Raw genomic sequence first — 16,076 nt, 5'->3', positions numbered from 1 at the left:
TAAAAATCTTGTTAGAAAACAGAGGGAAAGGTTTGTGACATGGGATTTGGTGATGATTTCTTAGAATAACACCTAAACACAGGTAACAAACCCAAGAACAGACAAATGGCACTATATCAAACTTAAAAACGTCTGTGCATCAGGGGCGCCTGGGTGGCTCAGTCAGTTAAGCATCCGACTTCAGCTCAGGTCGTGATATCACAGTTCATGAGTTCGAGCCCCATATCAGGCTCTGTACTGACAGTGCAGAGCCTGCTTCTGATTCTGTGTCTCTCTCCCTCTCTAACTCTCTCTCTCTCTCAAAAATAATCAAACATTAAAAAAAAAAACCAACTCCTATGTATCAGAGGACACTATCGCAGAAGGTAAAGGCCAACACAAAGAATGGGAAAAAATATTTGCTAATCATATATTGATAAGGGGTTAATATACAAGAACTCCTACAAGTTAACAGCAGAAAAATAAACTGATTAAAAATGGACAAAGGACTCAAAGAGACATACCTCCAAAGATGATATACAAATGGCCAACAAACATATGAAAAGATGCTTCACAGCACTCATCACTAGAGAAAGGCAAATCAAAACCAAGTGAGAGAGCACCTCACATCACTGCAACAGCTACTAACAAAAGAACACGAATTAGTAAGTGTTGGTGAAGATATGGAGAAACTGAATCCCTTGCACGCTGGAGTATGAAATGGTACAACCACTATGGAGAAGAGCATGGAGGGTCCTTAATGAACTAAACTTAGAACTACCAATGTGACCCATCAATCCCACTTCTGGGTCTATGTCCCAAGCAACTGAAAGCAGGGTTTCAAAGAGATATTTCCAAACTCATGTGCCTAGTGCCACTTAGTGCCATTATTCACAATGGCCAAGAGATGGAAGCACTCAATGTCACTGACGAATGGATATACAAAGTATGGTCTATCCATATAACGGAGTATCATTCAGCCTTAAAAATGAAGGGGATCCTGTCACACGCAACAACATCAACAAACCTTGAAGATATTATGTTAAGTGACATACGCCAGTCAAAAAGGCAAACACTGTGTGGTTCCATGCATAGGAGGTACCTAAAGGAGTCAAATCGTATGTATGTATGTACACACTTAGTGAAATTCCAGGATAGTTACCACGCAATGTTCCATTAGTTTCAGGTGTACAACATAACGATCCAACGATTCTACACATCACTCGGTGCTCCTCATGGGAAGTGCGCTCTTAGCTCCCTTCACCCATTCCACGCATCCCCCACCCTAAAGGAGTCAGATTCTTAGAGCCAGAAATGGAACGGAGATCACCAGGGTCTGAGGAAGGGGATGGGGCAGTGGTTTTGATTTTGTAAGGCACACAGTTCTGGAGATCTGCTGCACAACAGTGCAAGCGTACTGAACACGACTGAACCGCACATTTAAAAATGGCTAAGATGGCAAAAAAGGCAGGGAGGGGCAGGTATATTTTATAGCATGTGAATTCTATCCCCAACGGAAATTGTATGAAATTTCTTAAAAAGCGAGTTACATAATCATTTGTAAAATAAGAACGTGTATACAGAACAGAAATGAAACGTAAGAATCTACTGAAAAAGGTTAACAGTGTGTGTATTACAGTCTGTCTCCCCACACTTTCAGACTTGCAAGTCTATGGGGAAAACCTAATTACCTGGACACGTACAAAACAGGGCGCGGTCTCTATTGAGGGGTAGAAACAAGATAGGCCATACCTGGGCTGGAGTGTTTGTAGCCCCAGGAGACGGCGACTCGCTCACTTTGGGCTCAGTCGGGGAAGCGGCTGACCCCTGCGAGTCCTGGCTGGCTGGCTGGTCCGGAGACAGAGCGTCACTGCTGTCTTCGTCAAATGAGAAATCACCCTGAGTGTGAGGATAGTCCTCCTTCCCAACGCCTAAACAAAGAAATGATTTTCAACGGAACTTGACCTTGGAATCACGCTCAAAATGATAAAGAAGGAGACACATTGTTTAGTACAAGAATTTAAGAAGCTGGTTTAAAAAGAAAAATAGATGGGGTGCCTGGGTGGCTCAGTCGATTGAACTTCTGACTTTGGCTCAGGTCATGATGATCTCATTGCTCCCGAGTTTGAGCCCCGTGTTGGGCTTTGGGCTGAGAGCTCAGAGCATGGAGCCTGCTTTGGATTGTTTCCCTCTCTCTGTTCCTCCCTAGCTCATGCTCTCTCTCAAAAATAAATAACATTAAAAAAATTGAAGATAATGAACTTCCCAGAGGAAGAACACACCATTCACTACCTATGACGAATCCCTGGGGGAAAAAGTCAGATCAGATCAGTCTGAATTAGGTCATGCCTTTGGGCCCAACTACCAGTTTCCTGAAATACAGAAGACAAGAAAAGTTTTCCATGACACTGGGAATGCTAAGGCATTCAGTACAATCAGTATGTGAACACAAGCCTGTTCACCAACAAATAAATACAAAGTAAGACAAGTTAGGAGGAGAAGACCACCCAGGAGATTAAGATTTAAGAGAGATATCAGCAAAGACAAGGTGTGAACCTTGCCTGGATCCTGATTTGGAATACAACTGTTAAAAAACAGTGAGAGGCGTGGGAGAAAATGTGGCCATGGCTCAGTATCTGTGGATGAGTCCTGCTTCATGGAGCGGCCCAGTTATACTGATGCCTTCCCTTTTGGGGCACATTCCTTTGGGGTTGAGTGGAATCATCAGTGAAGGTACTATGTAGAATCACTGACTACAAGCTGCCTGAGGTTTAAACCCAGACTAATACAAAATATGAAGTCCCCAGAGCAATAGGAGCCAAAATAGTTTTATAAGTAGGATATTAACTTTTCAAAATCTCTTGCTGAGTAAGTGGTATTATTTGGATTTTTTTTCTGCTAAAACTTGTGCCGGCTTATAAAGTATGTGTGGCAAAGAAACATTAGTGACTATGATAAGATCAGGATGAAATGGACAAATATCACCATTCTTAATAAATACATCTGTACTCATGTGCTGTTTACCTTGTTCAACGAACTCGGAATAAGATGTTCATCTTTTCTACAAGTACACAGAATTAAGTAATGAAAAGTCTGTGAACAGAAATGAAACAGCATAATAAGGTGAACTAAAAAAAGTCAGAATGAAATTGGAACTTAAGGACAGAAAGCTGAGCCGTGACCAGAGGAACCTGTGCGTTAACTGGTGAGAGATGCTTGGTCTACCTTACATCAAAACCACACCAACAAACAAACCCCGAGGATAATGGGGATGTGCAAGCATTAGTCAATTTCTAATTAACCGAGAATGCAATACTGATGATTGGTGCTGGCTTTTTTTTTAATGGGGAAGGGGCAGAGAGAGAGAGGGCGACAGATAGAATCCCAAGCAGACTCCGCGCTGACAGCGCAGAGCCTGATGTGGAGTTCAATCTCATGATCCGGGAGATTGTGACCTGAGCCAAAATCAAGAGTCAGATGCTTAACTGACTGAGCCACCCAGGTGCCCCTGGCGGTGGCTTTTTAAATTAAATTAGTTCGAAACTTCCAAGTTTCTCTTTCTCCCAGAAAAGAGTAAATTTTTAGAGTCTTGCCTATAATTGCTTCCTTAACGCTGGAGTCTACAGGAAGGATGTTCTTCTCTACCAGCTCCATAGGACCAGGTCTCTGAGCAATCTTCTCATTCAGATCGTCCGCGAGTCGAGCCCTTTTCAACTTCATCTGAGTCGCCTGCAGGGACGGTTCTGCAAATGTTTCTAAAAGAGGAAACATAGTTTTAACCATTACTTGAATTACTCGGTTCCATAATGTTATTTCAGGCCAACTGAATCTAATTTAATTTAAACTGGTTGAAACATATTTATGTGTTCTCAACACATTTATGGAAAGAGAAATAGGCTGTTTAAGAATGCGGTAGGGTACGCTGTATATTTTTAGTCCTGGATATTTTATATTGTCTATATAATGTCCTTAGACTCAAATTAACATGAACTCAGTCCAAAAATGGGGGTACTGCTCTGGTTCATCTGTGGTAGGAGGATCACGGTCACACGTATTAGGTGCGGGGAGGTAGGGAGGATGAACACGAGGGATGCGGTCCATCCGTGGCCCAGGAAGCATCCAGTTGAGATCCGGCTTCCCTGCAAAGTCAACTGCTGGGTGCGGCGCTGTCTCTTACTTAGGCCACAAGCTTCTCCGGAGTCAAGGGAAGAGCTAAAATCAAATTCTTGGACTGATCCCTGTGTGTCTCAGTCAGGCATCCTCATGAAGAATCTGGGTTTATCTCTGAGTATATGACCTTGGAACATTCAATTACACAGTCATATGTCATAAAGGCAGGTGTCAAAGGTCATAAAGAAGCCTCGCTCATCTACTTACAGACATGAAGTTGTACAACAAATGCAAAACTAATGTTAAGTGTCATAGCCCGTTCAGGGTAATTCTGTCAAGGACTTGGTTTCTGGTCCCTCTCATTAACATTTTATTACATTGTTCTAAATAATGTTTATAACTGATTTAAAAAATGGTGAGGTGTTAACCCCAAATTCTGAGCTGGCAGTTGCCTGCCTCTTAAATTATGTAGCAGGAGGTTTTTTTTTTAAATGAAAATCCCCATAAGTAATTTCAGGACTAGCTGATGTTCTGTTTTTAGTAGGTTCAATGTCCTGGCTGAAGCCCAAAGTGCACCAAAAGCCCACGGCCCACGAATTACTCTCCAGCACAACCGGACGCTTCTCTTTCCACCAGCTGAGTTACATGCTTACCAAAACTCAACCTTGATGGTCCACAAAACGGCTCGTATCATTTCGTATCTGCTGTCAGTACACAACTACATGCTAGAGGAAAATGATAAACTTCAAAAATAAGAACCTAAGTTAAATCCTTTGGAATGACTTGATAAAGGTGAGTCACTAAAGAATAAATCACTGTCAAATTAGGGCAATTAACAACTAAAATATTTGGGAAAAACTATAAAATCTAGGCTTTTCCAACTCAGATTGCTTTTTGAGTGTCTTTATGTTGCTTTTCCCACGCTAGATGGAAATGACAGATGCAGTATAATGGCTGTGCTTTATGCGAGAAAGACGAGGTAAACTCCGTTCACTTCCCCCAAGGTGAGGGGCCTCGTCTTAAGTCAGAGTAGTGGCTAATAAATGCATATTTCAGTGCGTGAAAATGACAGGCGTGACATCTCATTTTTAACATGTTCCTGTATAACCTTAGGCTGTGGCCCTCACCTAATTACATACAACACTTCTAACCACACAGGAAGATGACAGGTAGGGCGAATTAATCATGCAGATGACTCTCAGGGTGATTTTAAATGCTTTCTGTTCAGATCTAGGTAGGATAGTCTTCCGCCTTTCTCCTCCCTCCTGTCAACATTCCCGTGTCAGGAATATGTCTGGAATGAAAATATCCCCCAAATAAATAATTAGAGGCTGGCGTTTTGGTATGTTTCTGTTACTGGTCTTATTATTTCCTCATCTCCATGGCGCTGAGGCTGGATTTTAGCTGAACTTCAGAAAAACTAAGTTAGACTTTTGCCTGCCAAACATCCAATTCAATCAAAATTGAGGCAGTGTTAAAATAAGTTGGGAGGTTCAAAGTTATTTTTTAGAATTACAAATGGTCTATTCTTTCTTGCTTCAAAAATCCCAACATGAGAACAGATGTCCTTAAAAGATCACTTAGGGGCCACTCATGGACACAGTTAGGTTTTTAAATGTTGGGTAATTTTTTTTTTAAAGCAAATAGGATTCTTTTTGATAGCTGCACGTATTTGCCTTGGTTTTAATTATGTTAATAACGCCTGTCACAGTTAGAAGGCAAGCTGGAACAGAAAGCATTGTTCCTTGAAAAACGTCCTTGGTAGGTCGCTATTTGTAGGCACAGAAGGAGTCTCGTCCCCAGTTACTTACCAGTACACTTGCTTCTTGAAGAGTCACTTATCCCTGACAGCTGGTAGCTGTTTCTGCCCTACAACTTGAGTTCTGGAAAAGCCTTTTTGGCCCAATGGACTTCATAGAACACACTGGAAGTAGTGGAAGGCATATGCCTGTCACTTCCCACCCCAGATACAGAATCACAGATACAGTCACAGAATCAGAGATTCTTTGGCTGAGAAGAGGCCTTACTTGGGGCTGCAGGCACCCGCTGGATCCCTGGAATCTGTTTACAGCATCCTCACTGTGGTGTCATCCTGTGCTCAGTCCCCATCATGGCAGTCTGTTTACTGCCTATCGGGCAATTTTCACAACCTGTAATTCATTTGTTTGGCCTGTTTATTATCTGTCTCTGCTACTAGAATGTAAGCTTCATGAAAACAGGTATTGATGTGGTTCATTTGTTGGGTCTCTGGGGTCTAGTTCACTGGACAAAGAATGACCACCTCAAACGAGGGTAACTATCTCGAATCTGGAATAGTTTTAAACCTGTCTGACCTTCAGTCCTTATGATGAGCGATGATCTATTCCTTTGTAATATCTACCTAATTCTACCACTAACTCTACCGTCAGACCAGAGGAATAAATATAATATTCCTACTTGAGAACCGTCTCTCAATCTTTGAGAAATTTTCAGATTTTTTCTGTATCATCTCAGGGTTTAACACACTCAAGACTACCAGAGGGTCAAGCTCCTAAGTCCTTGCTCAATAAATCAGTCAGAGAAACAAAAACAATGAAAGAAAACATACTGAGGAGCTTCTGGGAGGGAGACCAGCTTTCAAGGATGCTCTGTCTCTACAGGGGAAAACATCCTGGCCTGAGTCACATGTCTCACTAGAGACAGAATAGAACTGTCCCTACCAGCTTCATAAGTGATGAGGCTAGACTGCTGAGGAAATCTGACGGGTTGACTGGAGAGTCTTTGTTAACGGTCAGATCAGGCTGGACTGCTGTGGGTAAGCAGCAACACAGAGAAGATGTTAGGTGTGGGCACCGCACCAGGGAGACCTAACAGGGTCCATCCGGGTAGCTGAAAATCTAGGGTTACACTTGTGGCCACTGTACCCTTTATCACTTAATGGGAGTATGTTTCCCACTGATCAAGAAATCCTCAGACCAAAACTGTTTTTCCAGAACAGATGGTAGAGACATCTACGGCACCAGTTGGCGGGGCAGAGTCAGTCCATTAATCGGTTATGTGGAGAATGAAACCTTCCCCACGCATCTAACATAACATTTTAGCTTTGGGTCTTCATGTTGGCTATCCAATTTGGAGGATGTCAGCCTGTGGGGTAAAAAGTTATTAAAATGGGAATAAACAGCTATGATGGAATTCTCACTTCTTTTCTTGAGAAAACGCAGCAAACTAAGCAGAAATAAACATTTTACCTTCTAAAATGTGCATCCTGACAAGTTCAGAACGATCTGGTCGGCTCCGAATCTTATGCTTCAAAAAGTTTTCAGTCTTAGAGAAAGAGAGAGAGAGAGAGAGAGAGAGAAAGAGAGTGAGTCAGTCTTACCATAAATTGTTTCTGACTTACTGTGGGTTTGCATTTTTCTCTCAAGGTACTTCATTTAAATAAACTGTATACTCTTTGGCCATGATTTTGAGAAGAAAAGAGCAAATTAATACTTTGAGGAGCAATTATCCAATACATAATTTAAATTGCAGCCTTCAAAACTATACAGGGACTTGAAATGGATGCTGGCATAAAGTAAGCACTTTATAGACTCTTATTTTAAAGCTCAGAAAAGGCAAAAGACTCAAAAGTTGCACAGAGATAGGATTCTGATCATTTAAATATCTAATATCTACACTTCAGGTCAAGTAAAGACCCACCTAAAAATGTATTTCCTTAAAATCCTAATGTGTTTTTGTTGATCACTTCATATCCTTGATCACGCATTCTTATTCAGAAAGGTCCTCAGCTGATTCTAAGAGATCATTACTGCGTTCTGGGGAAATGCCTACTATGGAATTTTGGGAACATGCTTATTTTCATATTGTGTGATACAAGTATTCCCTAAAGCAAAAAGAATGCATGTGCATAACGGTACTTTTAGAGAAAAGTAATGAACACGAATTTGATGTGCAAACAGAATGGAAAACTCTCAAAGAATAAAGCAGAGTCGAAACACAGCGACTTGTAAAATTCAGCCAGATCCCCCTGCCCCTGGTCGCAGGTAGAGCTGACGGAGACCCAGCAAGGAAACCCCCTAAAAGATATGTGGTTGGCAGGGCACTACGTGGGCTGTCCGTCTGCAGGGGGAGCAAATGGCAGAAATATTCCATGGTTATTCTAAAACCTGCTGGTACGCCCTCAAAGTACTGAAGTGAAGAAATGTGATTTCTCCTCTATGTACAAAACTAGTTACTGGTTTTAAAAGAACAAAATTTGAACATCATGCAGTTTCTACAAACTTTCAAGATAAAACTACCCCAGAATACATGACTCTGTAAACCACCGGTCCTGAAGATACATTGCATTTGGTCTATGGATATAATCAGGAGTAAGACTACTACTTGCCCACAGGTACTTGAAAATATAAGAGAGAAGCAGAGAGGTGGAACATCTGAAACTGAAATTTCTTACTCTGGCTCGTTCCAAGCTTTTTATCTGCTCGTGGAATGCAGCGGGGCTCTTCAAAGCTGTGAGAAGAACAAGAATCATGCAGACAGAGGAGTTAATATTTCAGCCGAACATTAGGGTACATTATGTTGATGTTCCCTCTTAATCTGATTAGTTTGTATCTACAGTTCCATTTATTACTACTTCCTTTAGGAGATCTGCAAAACTTGAAACCTTAGACGTTTCAGAATTAAAATCATATATTCACAAATAAAACAAGTGAACATTTAAGATAGAGTTGTATACATAATGACAGTACAAATATCAGGTCAGACTAGTTGGAGCCAACAATTGGGCCAAATTACCATCACCAAGGGAACTGTGGGAGGACTCCTTGATAGGTCTTTGGCTCTCCATGGCCATAAAAGATGCTGGAAAGACCCCAAACGTCCAGAGGACGTTTAGCCTAGGAGTGATCTAACCTTGAACACGAGGACACCCTACACTTCCTGTCTAGCAGAGCTGAGTTGCTGTTCACTGAGACCCCGCAAGGGATCTAGTCCTATGCCTTGTGGTCAATCACAATTATAGCGCTGTTGGTCATCACAACCTCGCAAGGTATCACACCAAGTATAGATGACAGGCTCAAAGTGGCTAAACGAATTTTTGAAGTCATAGAGCTAAATTGCGGTCAAAGTGGAATTTAAATCTAGAATTGTGAATTAGAAAGTTTCATGCTCTTTCTATTGTACCACAATGCAACTCACTCTAAAGACCTAATGATTCTTTAATATGTTAACTATTAGTCCTTTAAATATTCCAGAATCCCAGAGGGAGCATAAACAGTGTTTTACTGAAACATCACTTACTTCGGTATTTCTATCAATTATCTTTGCAAAATCTTTTGTGTGTGTGTCCGCTGAGAACTACAGGCAGTCAGACAGAGTGGGCGGGGTCTGGGCTAGGCTTACTTGGGCCATCACCTCTCAAACCTGACCCTCTGGGTAGGGCTGTTTTCAGCTCTGGTACTTGAAGCACCGCAAATATTCCCAGGAGACAAGACCACACAGGTCTGTCTAGACGAGAGCTGGTTGGCGGTGGGGTCTTAAACATCGCTGATACTATTTGATTCATTCATCATCAGGAATGTAGTAGAATCTGGCAGATCACCAAGCCACCTTCTGAGTCTATCATAATACTAGATTTAAAATATTTAGATACTCAATTAATACCAGTCCAGAAAAGTTTTATTGGGAAAAATATCTACTGCAGAGAAAAATTGTTCTCCTTATTATAAGCCCCCCCCAAAACAAGGTAAGATCAGTGACTCAGAAGACTGGGGAGCATAAATGCATTGGTAATTTCTTGTTTAGTCTTCTAAAGCCATATAAATTACTTCTTAGAGAAATCAATTTTTAGACAACTATCCATATAATCATAATGCCAAAACAACCATTCTCCCTTTAAAATATGGAGTCACCTCTGGACTTGGTGAGTAAAGGTAAGAACAGGCAAATATTCTAAAAGGAATTAACTCTAAAAAAGGAGGGAAGGAGGGACTGGAGACACTTGGAAATTATCTACTTGGGCAAGAAAGATTTTAATAATTATAAATAGAATGTTTATTAGCCCTGTAACCAAGATGCACTTAATTACAGACCAGACTGTCATTGTACTAAGGATAATTAACTTGAATTAAATAAAGTAGAACAAGTTTTGAATTATTTTTATCATGTTACTTTTGTGAGAGTAAGGAACATCAGACCTAACACGGAGAGATGACTCTGATGATTTCAGAACTAAAACACGTGCTGATGTTGGAGTGAGAACTGATCGTAAGCTAGCTTCCAGTTTTCGAGGTGTTCTCTAGGTAATACACAACTCCTTCAAGTCCACCTTTTACGCTGCATCTGCTGTTCATCATGTTATTTGAGAGGATTCTGTGAGGCAGGCAGTGCTGACGGCCGGTTTTCCTTATCGGCTCAGTTGGACCCTGGGTACTGACTACCTGGACACCCCTGAAAGCAGAGTGCGACCAAGGTCCTTGTTACATCACCCGGGAGGCGACAGTGACACTGAGAGCTTACGTGGCATGATGCCCTGGTCCACCAGCTGTTCTCTCGTCCTTCTCTGCTGCAGCCTCAGCTGGAGCACTGTGGAAAGGAAAGGATCACCGTTGGAGTTTATCAGCAACTGCAGGCGCCGACGGACGGAGCCCGGAGGAGACATGGCTCCACTCTATTAAACACCTTCTATTTCGTAACTGAATGGGGACACGACCTGGCACCATCCAGCTCGTAAAAAGAAAACCGATCTGTGGTTTCTGCCTGTTTGGTGAGCTTGGAAGTTCTCTTAGCATAGTTTTTGGTTAGTTCATAATCTTAATTTGATGCCTAGAGCTAACAATTTGTTGTATAAATAAAATCACAAAATCCTCACAAAATACACAAAAATAGTTGGCTTATACGTGAAGACTTGGTAATAAAAAACCTGAACTCGTAGAAACAGAGATGTGAGATTCCTTGACATTAATTGGGGTGTTTATTCTTTTTTTCTAAAGCAAGATAAGAACAAAAATTTTATTTTAAGATTGACTTATTTGGAGAGACTTGCTCCATCTGGAACAAGTTTTAAATAGCTTTAATGAAGGCCAAATTTATAATAAAATTTAGACCTGTGAGGTGTTACTAATGACCCAAAGGAAAATTTCTAAATTAAGAACTTAAAGTTTAATAATCTCTGCACAAACATAACACCATGCCTCATTCTGCAAGTTCTAAAAAAGCCAAAAATTAATTGATATCTTTTTAATGAAGACATAAATAAATCATTAGAATTTGTAGAGAATGAAGTATACATCACAAAATGTGAAGACTCCACTTTGCCAAATTTAATAAAAAGGAAGTTTCCCCTAGATTTCTTAAGCAGCTTCCTTTCCTAGCATCCATTTTTGTCTGGAAAACAAGCCCAATTTCACAAAAGAATTATGTGAAGTAACTTTGAAAAATACTTTTGGTTTACCTTATGTCCAATTTTAGGTTTCTACTTTGATTTTTATGGTTTCTTCTAGAGATGAAAACCAAGGTTAGGGTCATTAAGGGTCTGAGAAAGGGTTGCCAATGTGCTAAAAAAAAAAAAAATTACCTTTATGTATTTCCTGAAGAAAGAGAGAGAATTTTCTAGCAAGGGGGTGAGGGCTGGCACAGAGGCTAGCTCCGGCCAGGCACATCCCCAGGCTCGAACAGAATGCAAAGGATGGCTCCCGCTTGTAACACCGCCTGAGTCTAAAGTGCGGGGCCACGGCCCCCATGTCCTCTGCTTCTGCCTGCCCTTGTGCTGGGTGCAGAGCACAGCCTCCAATACACTTCCAGAAAGTCTAGACTGTAAAACAGCTTTTAAACACATTTTCTTATTCATTGCTAGATAGGAATGTCATCCTTTATCGAATGCTGAAAAAAAACTTTTGCTTCCTTTGGGGGCCATAGGGATCATGAAATGAAGCATCAATGACCTCTTATTTCGAGCCGAAGCACTGACCTAAGATTCCACTACATAAAGCAGAAGAAAAATTTGAGGAGTCAAAAAAATATATAGGGACATGTCTCTCCCAGTAAAATGGCTTGTGATCCTCTGAATCAATTATGCTCTAACACAAAGATCTCCTTGATAACTCCCAGTTTCCTGAGGATAGTATGCGCCCACCAAGGTACTTTACTAGGAACAAAAACGGCCAACGAGATGACCCGTGAACAGGACAGAACCAAATGCCTGCATGCTCTAACATTCTTCTGTGACTGCGAAAGCTAACACCTGTCTGAACTTGAGATGGTCATAGTCAAAGGCTGGGTCCCAAGGAGAGGAATGCTGAGAGGAGAAAAGGGTCAGAACCATCTCCAGCTCAAAGGCTGACACTTCTGGAACACGGCGGTCCATGTCTCTGACGCCTCCCCAGCAGTGGCAGCCCTCCTTTCTCACAAGGGGGTCCTCAAAGAAAGGCGTAAAATAGAAAGAGTAATGAAAACATCAACAGCCCCCTTCTTTGGTTTAAAACAGACAAGCAAAGCACCGTACTGGTGAGACACATGTATCACGCACGATACAGATCTTTAGGTGTACACAGCAACTCGAGATGATGGATACATTTCCAACAGCTTTGTCTGCAAACCACAGCGATGGCAGCAGCTCGCTAGCCTGGAGCGCCTCCTGATGGTCCTCGGGTCAGTAGCCCTCATGCGCTGTGACGGCAGCCCTGCCAGCGAGCAGATCTGCTAGAAGTCACATTCTCAGGCTGACATGCAAAGTGTGTGTGCTACCAGGAGGGTCCCACACACAACGGATGCATGTCACCAACAGCTAAAACAAAACGAACACCCCAACAAACCACCTGTGTTTTCCATCCAGGTTTCTATGTGGCAGACAAACCATCTTACTCCTGCCACTCTGCTGGCGGTGGAGAGTAATCTCCCCCATCGATTCCCTTCCCACTGCCTCCGGAACCTTCCCAGGAAGCGACATCATCACACTGCAGCGCTACTCAAAGCAGCTGAGGCGGGCGGCCCTCTGCAGGCACAATGGTCTCCTACGAGCCCACTTACTAGGCGCTCTTGGCTGCGAGGTGCACGCATGGGACACATGACAAAGGACAGCAGGAGCAGCGGCCGGAATGGAAGCTTTGTTTCGAAGCAAAGACACTAGGGAGAGCATGAATGGAAGAGGCAGAGGCGCACAAGACAGTCAAGGCCTTAAGACTGATTACCCAGTCCAGTTTAGTTTTCAGCCCTAACAGTAGGCGGGCGGCACTGGGCACACTGCACTGACTGTCAGGCACAGCGTCCTATGGAGACTTGGGTACATCGCCACTTTGGGCCCGTGTTAAAACACAAGTGCAGTATTCGCCCACATGAAAAACAACCAGTCTCTCACAACTTGATAGAAGCTCTTCAGAGAATAACTAGTGGTTATAAACAGTACAAATAGGCACAGGCTCATGATTCTGAGAAACACAGCAAACTTCCTTGTACTACTTCCCACTCAGCAAATCAGTAAAAAAGTAAACATATCAGAAGCAATGACCAGTCTGCACCCAAAAGCAGAACCTCCAGGCCAGGACTGACGAGATCTGAGCGATGCAGATGGCGTGGCTGTCCTGTGGCAATGGACGACTGGAGTTGGCAGAACGTGGCGGGGCTGAGCCAGGACAGGGAAGGCGTGAGGGGTCTTGAAAACAGAGGACCTAACTGTGAGTACTCAGAAAGTCAGTTGTGGCTGTAGAATCAAGATGCTCTCTTGAGTTTCTCTGGGGCCTTTCTGAATTCAGCCTGGAGACCCTTTTCCTCCCGTGGAGGCTCCACACTCACGCTCCCGTGGACACAGGGGAGGCCCAGCCCGCTGACCGCAGCCAGGCCGGTCGCACCGCTGCATGTGTCGGTAAGACTGCATTTCTGTAGCTCCAAAGGTAAGACTAGATGCTGGCCCAGCAGGTGCTTTCCTGGGGCAGCAGCGGGGGGTTGAACAGCTGCCTAAGAGCCAGTGGCCCGGGCAATGGCCTCGTGCCTGAAAACCGAACCTCAGAGCGTCCTCCCTGGTGCCAAGATGGGCTGATCAACTGAGCTACTGGGCCAACACCACGGCCCCTATCCTATTAGGAAATTAACTGAAATTGAGGGTTCTCCATGGCCATTTTGCAAATACGACATACAAGATAAGAAAACACTGAAATCTAGAGAATTCTGAAGCAGAACAAAAATAGTTCAAAACAGTCAGCGAGAGGCTACATCCCTTCAGAAAACAAAGGACACAGTAATAATAGCGCAAAAGAGAACTCACGTTATAACTGCTTATTTGAACATTTTCAAAGAATGTCTTTGTCTTTGAAAAAATGTAGACATGAAAACAATCCAACACATGGTTCTGATAAGTCCTTAAGTTTAAAATCATTGAGTTTAAACCTCTTTTTATACCTTTGAGACACAAAAGATACAGACCTCCCTCTCCAGCTAGGACTGTCCTCTCTGTGTGAAAGCACATATCACAAGCTAGAATTCTAGGACAGCTCTGTGCCTCATGATGACGGGACTCACAAGAGGCACTCCAAGGACCCCTACCAACGAAGGGAGAGGAGGGGACAGAGCCATGTGCATACTGGATGTGGCACGTCTTTTTAACTAGCCGGGGTCCAAATCTTTTATTTTTATTAGAAGGAAATCTTTTCACCTCTTACACGAGTCATATATGTTCATTTCACAAGAAAAGCAAAGATATAAAAGGAAGAGGAGGAAACTAAGAAACAAAATCACTGATAACTCACCCAGAGACAGCCACCTGTCATTACCATATTGGTATACTCCCTCTGCCTCTTAGCTGGGCAGAGGCTGGGACCCTTTGCTTCTACACATCGCACTGTACACACAATGAAAAACACTCTTATTTTAATGACTACACGTTCTTTTGCATCCACATGCCACGGTTTACTAAATATCCCCCTGCTGGTTAGCACTTAGGTTGTTTCCAATTTATGCAACTGATGCTCTGGTGGGAATAAAGTTTATTCCGCATTCCCAGGTATTTCCTTAATTCCTAGGAAGAGGAATGCCTCTAGGGTTCCGTATAAAGTGTGACCATGAAGTAGTGACACAGATTTCTTCTGCAAACCAGCATCTTTTGAAATTATAGCAGATGTGTGGGGACATGGATACAGACTACTTTACATCTACTTCATGTAGAGAAAAAAATCTTAATTACTGAATTTCCCCAAGGTGCATGTGTCTTAATACTTTTTAAGGCTAACATTCATGGCTTACTTTCTTATATTTCAACAAAGAGAAAAAAATACAATTTTGAAAATTCTGTTGCATGTTATTCTTTACTGTAACAGGTAAGAACAATATTGTGTCAAAAGAAGTGTTGGTGACTTGCTCTTTTTTTATATATAAGAAATGCAGGACTTTGATTTTTAACCACCATTCCAAAAACTGAAAGGTAGCTCATTCAACGTTTAAGAGAAAATGTCCCATATATATATATATATATATATACATATATATATATATATATATGCTATATATAAGATACATAGCATCACAGATAGTTTGCACATTAAAGAGCATTTTCTTTTAGTCCCTTTCCCCTGCTTCTTAAATGGATTAAAATGCGTCCGGAACAAAATTTCAGGATTAGTGTCTAATAGATAGAAAAAGAAACACACCACGCAGTAGTGTCTGTCACATATACTCATACCGCATGTCAAGAGTCCCAGCTGGTTTTTGAGCCAAAGCAATGTCTCTTCTCTTCTCTTTCTGTAAGTACAATGTTTGAAATGTTTCTGTAATATGACATAAAGTGCTTTTTCACTCTAAAGGAAAAAACCCACATGATGCAGCATTTTAACAACATATGACAGTAGAGCATGAACTGCACAAGCCAGAACAATGCATAGTTTTGGCGTAAAGAGTTTGTGGGGGGACATCTGAGGGCCGTATGTTACGAAAACAAGGCAGAAATGACCCTTCCTGGGAAGTGGTGTGGCAGGGGGCCACAGGCTTGGAAATTCTCTATAAAGAGCCAGTTTCACTTACGGGGT

The 16,076-nt window shown here is 42.2% G+C and overlaps 1 protein-coding gene across 1 annotated transcript in view; it reads right to left on the bottom strand.

The window, feature by feature from the left end:
• Positions 1-16,076, bottom strand: part of MRTFB (myocardin related transcription factor B) — a 98,312-nt gene that overhangs the window by 26,290 nt on the left and 55,946 nt on the right. The window contains exons 2-6 of the mRNA XM_029949850.1: positions 10,585-10,650; positions 8,522-8,577; positions 7,317-7,392; positions 3,573-3,734; positions 1,732-1,910 (exon numbers count right to left, since the gene is read on the bottom strand). Of these exons, the coding sequence (XP_029805710.1) occupies positions 1,732-1,910; positions 3,573-3,734; positions 7,317-7,392; positions 8,522-8,577; positions 10,585-10,650 (539 nt within the window). The remainder of the gene's footprint in view (positions 1-1,731; positions 1,911-3,572; positions 3,735-7,316; positions 7,393-8,521; positions 8,578-10,584; positions 10,651-16,076) is intronic.

Source organism: Suricata suricatta, chromosome 8 (assembly GCF_006229205.1).
Source record: "Suricata suricatta isolate VVHF042 chromosome 8, meerkat_22Aug2017_6uvM2_HiC, whole genome shotgun sequence".
Classification (NCBI taxonomy): Eukaryota; Metazoa; Chordata; class Mammalia; order Carnivora; family Herpestidae; genus Suricata; species Suricata suricatta.
Note: the sequence above shows the minus strand (reverse complement) of the source record. Positions and strands in the feature narration are given on the sequence as shown.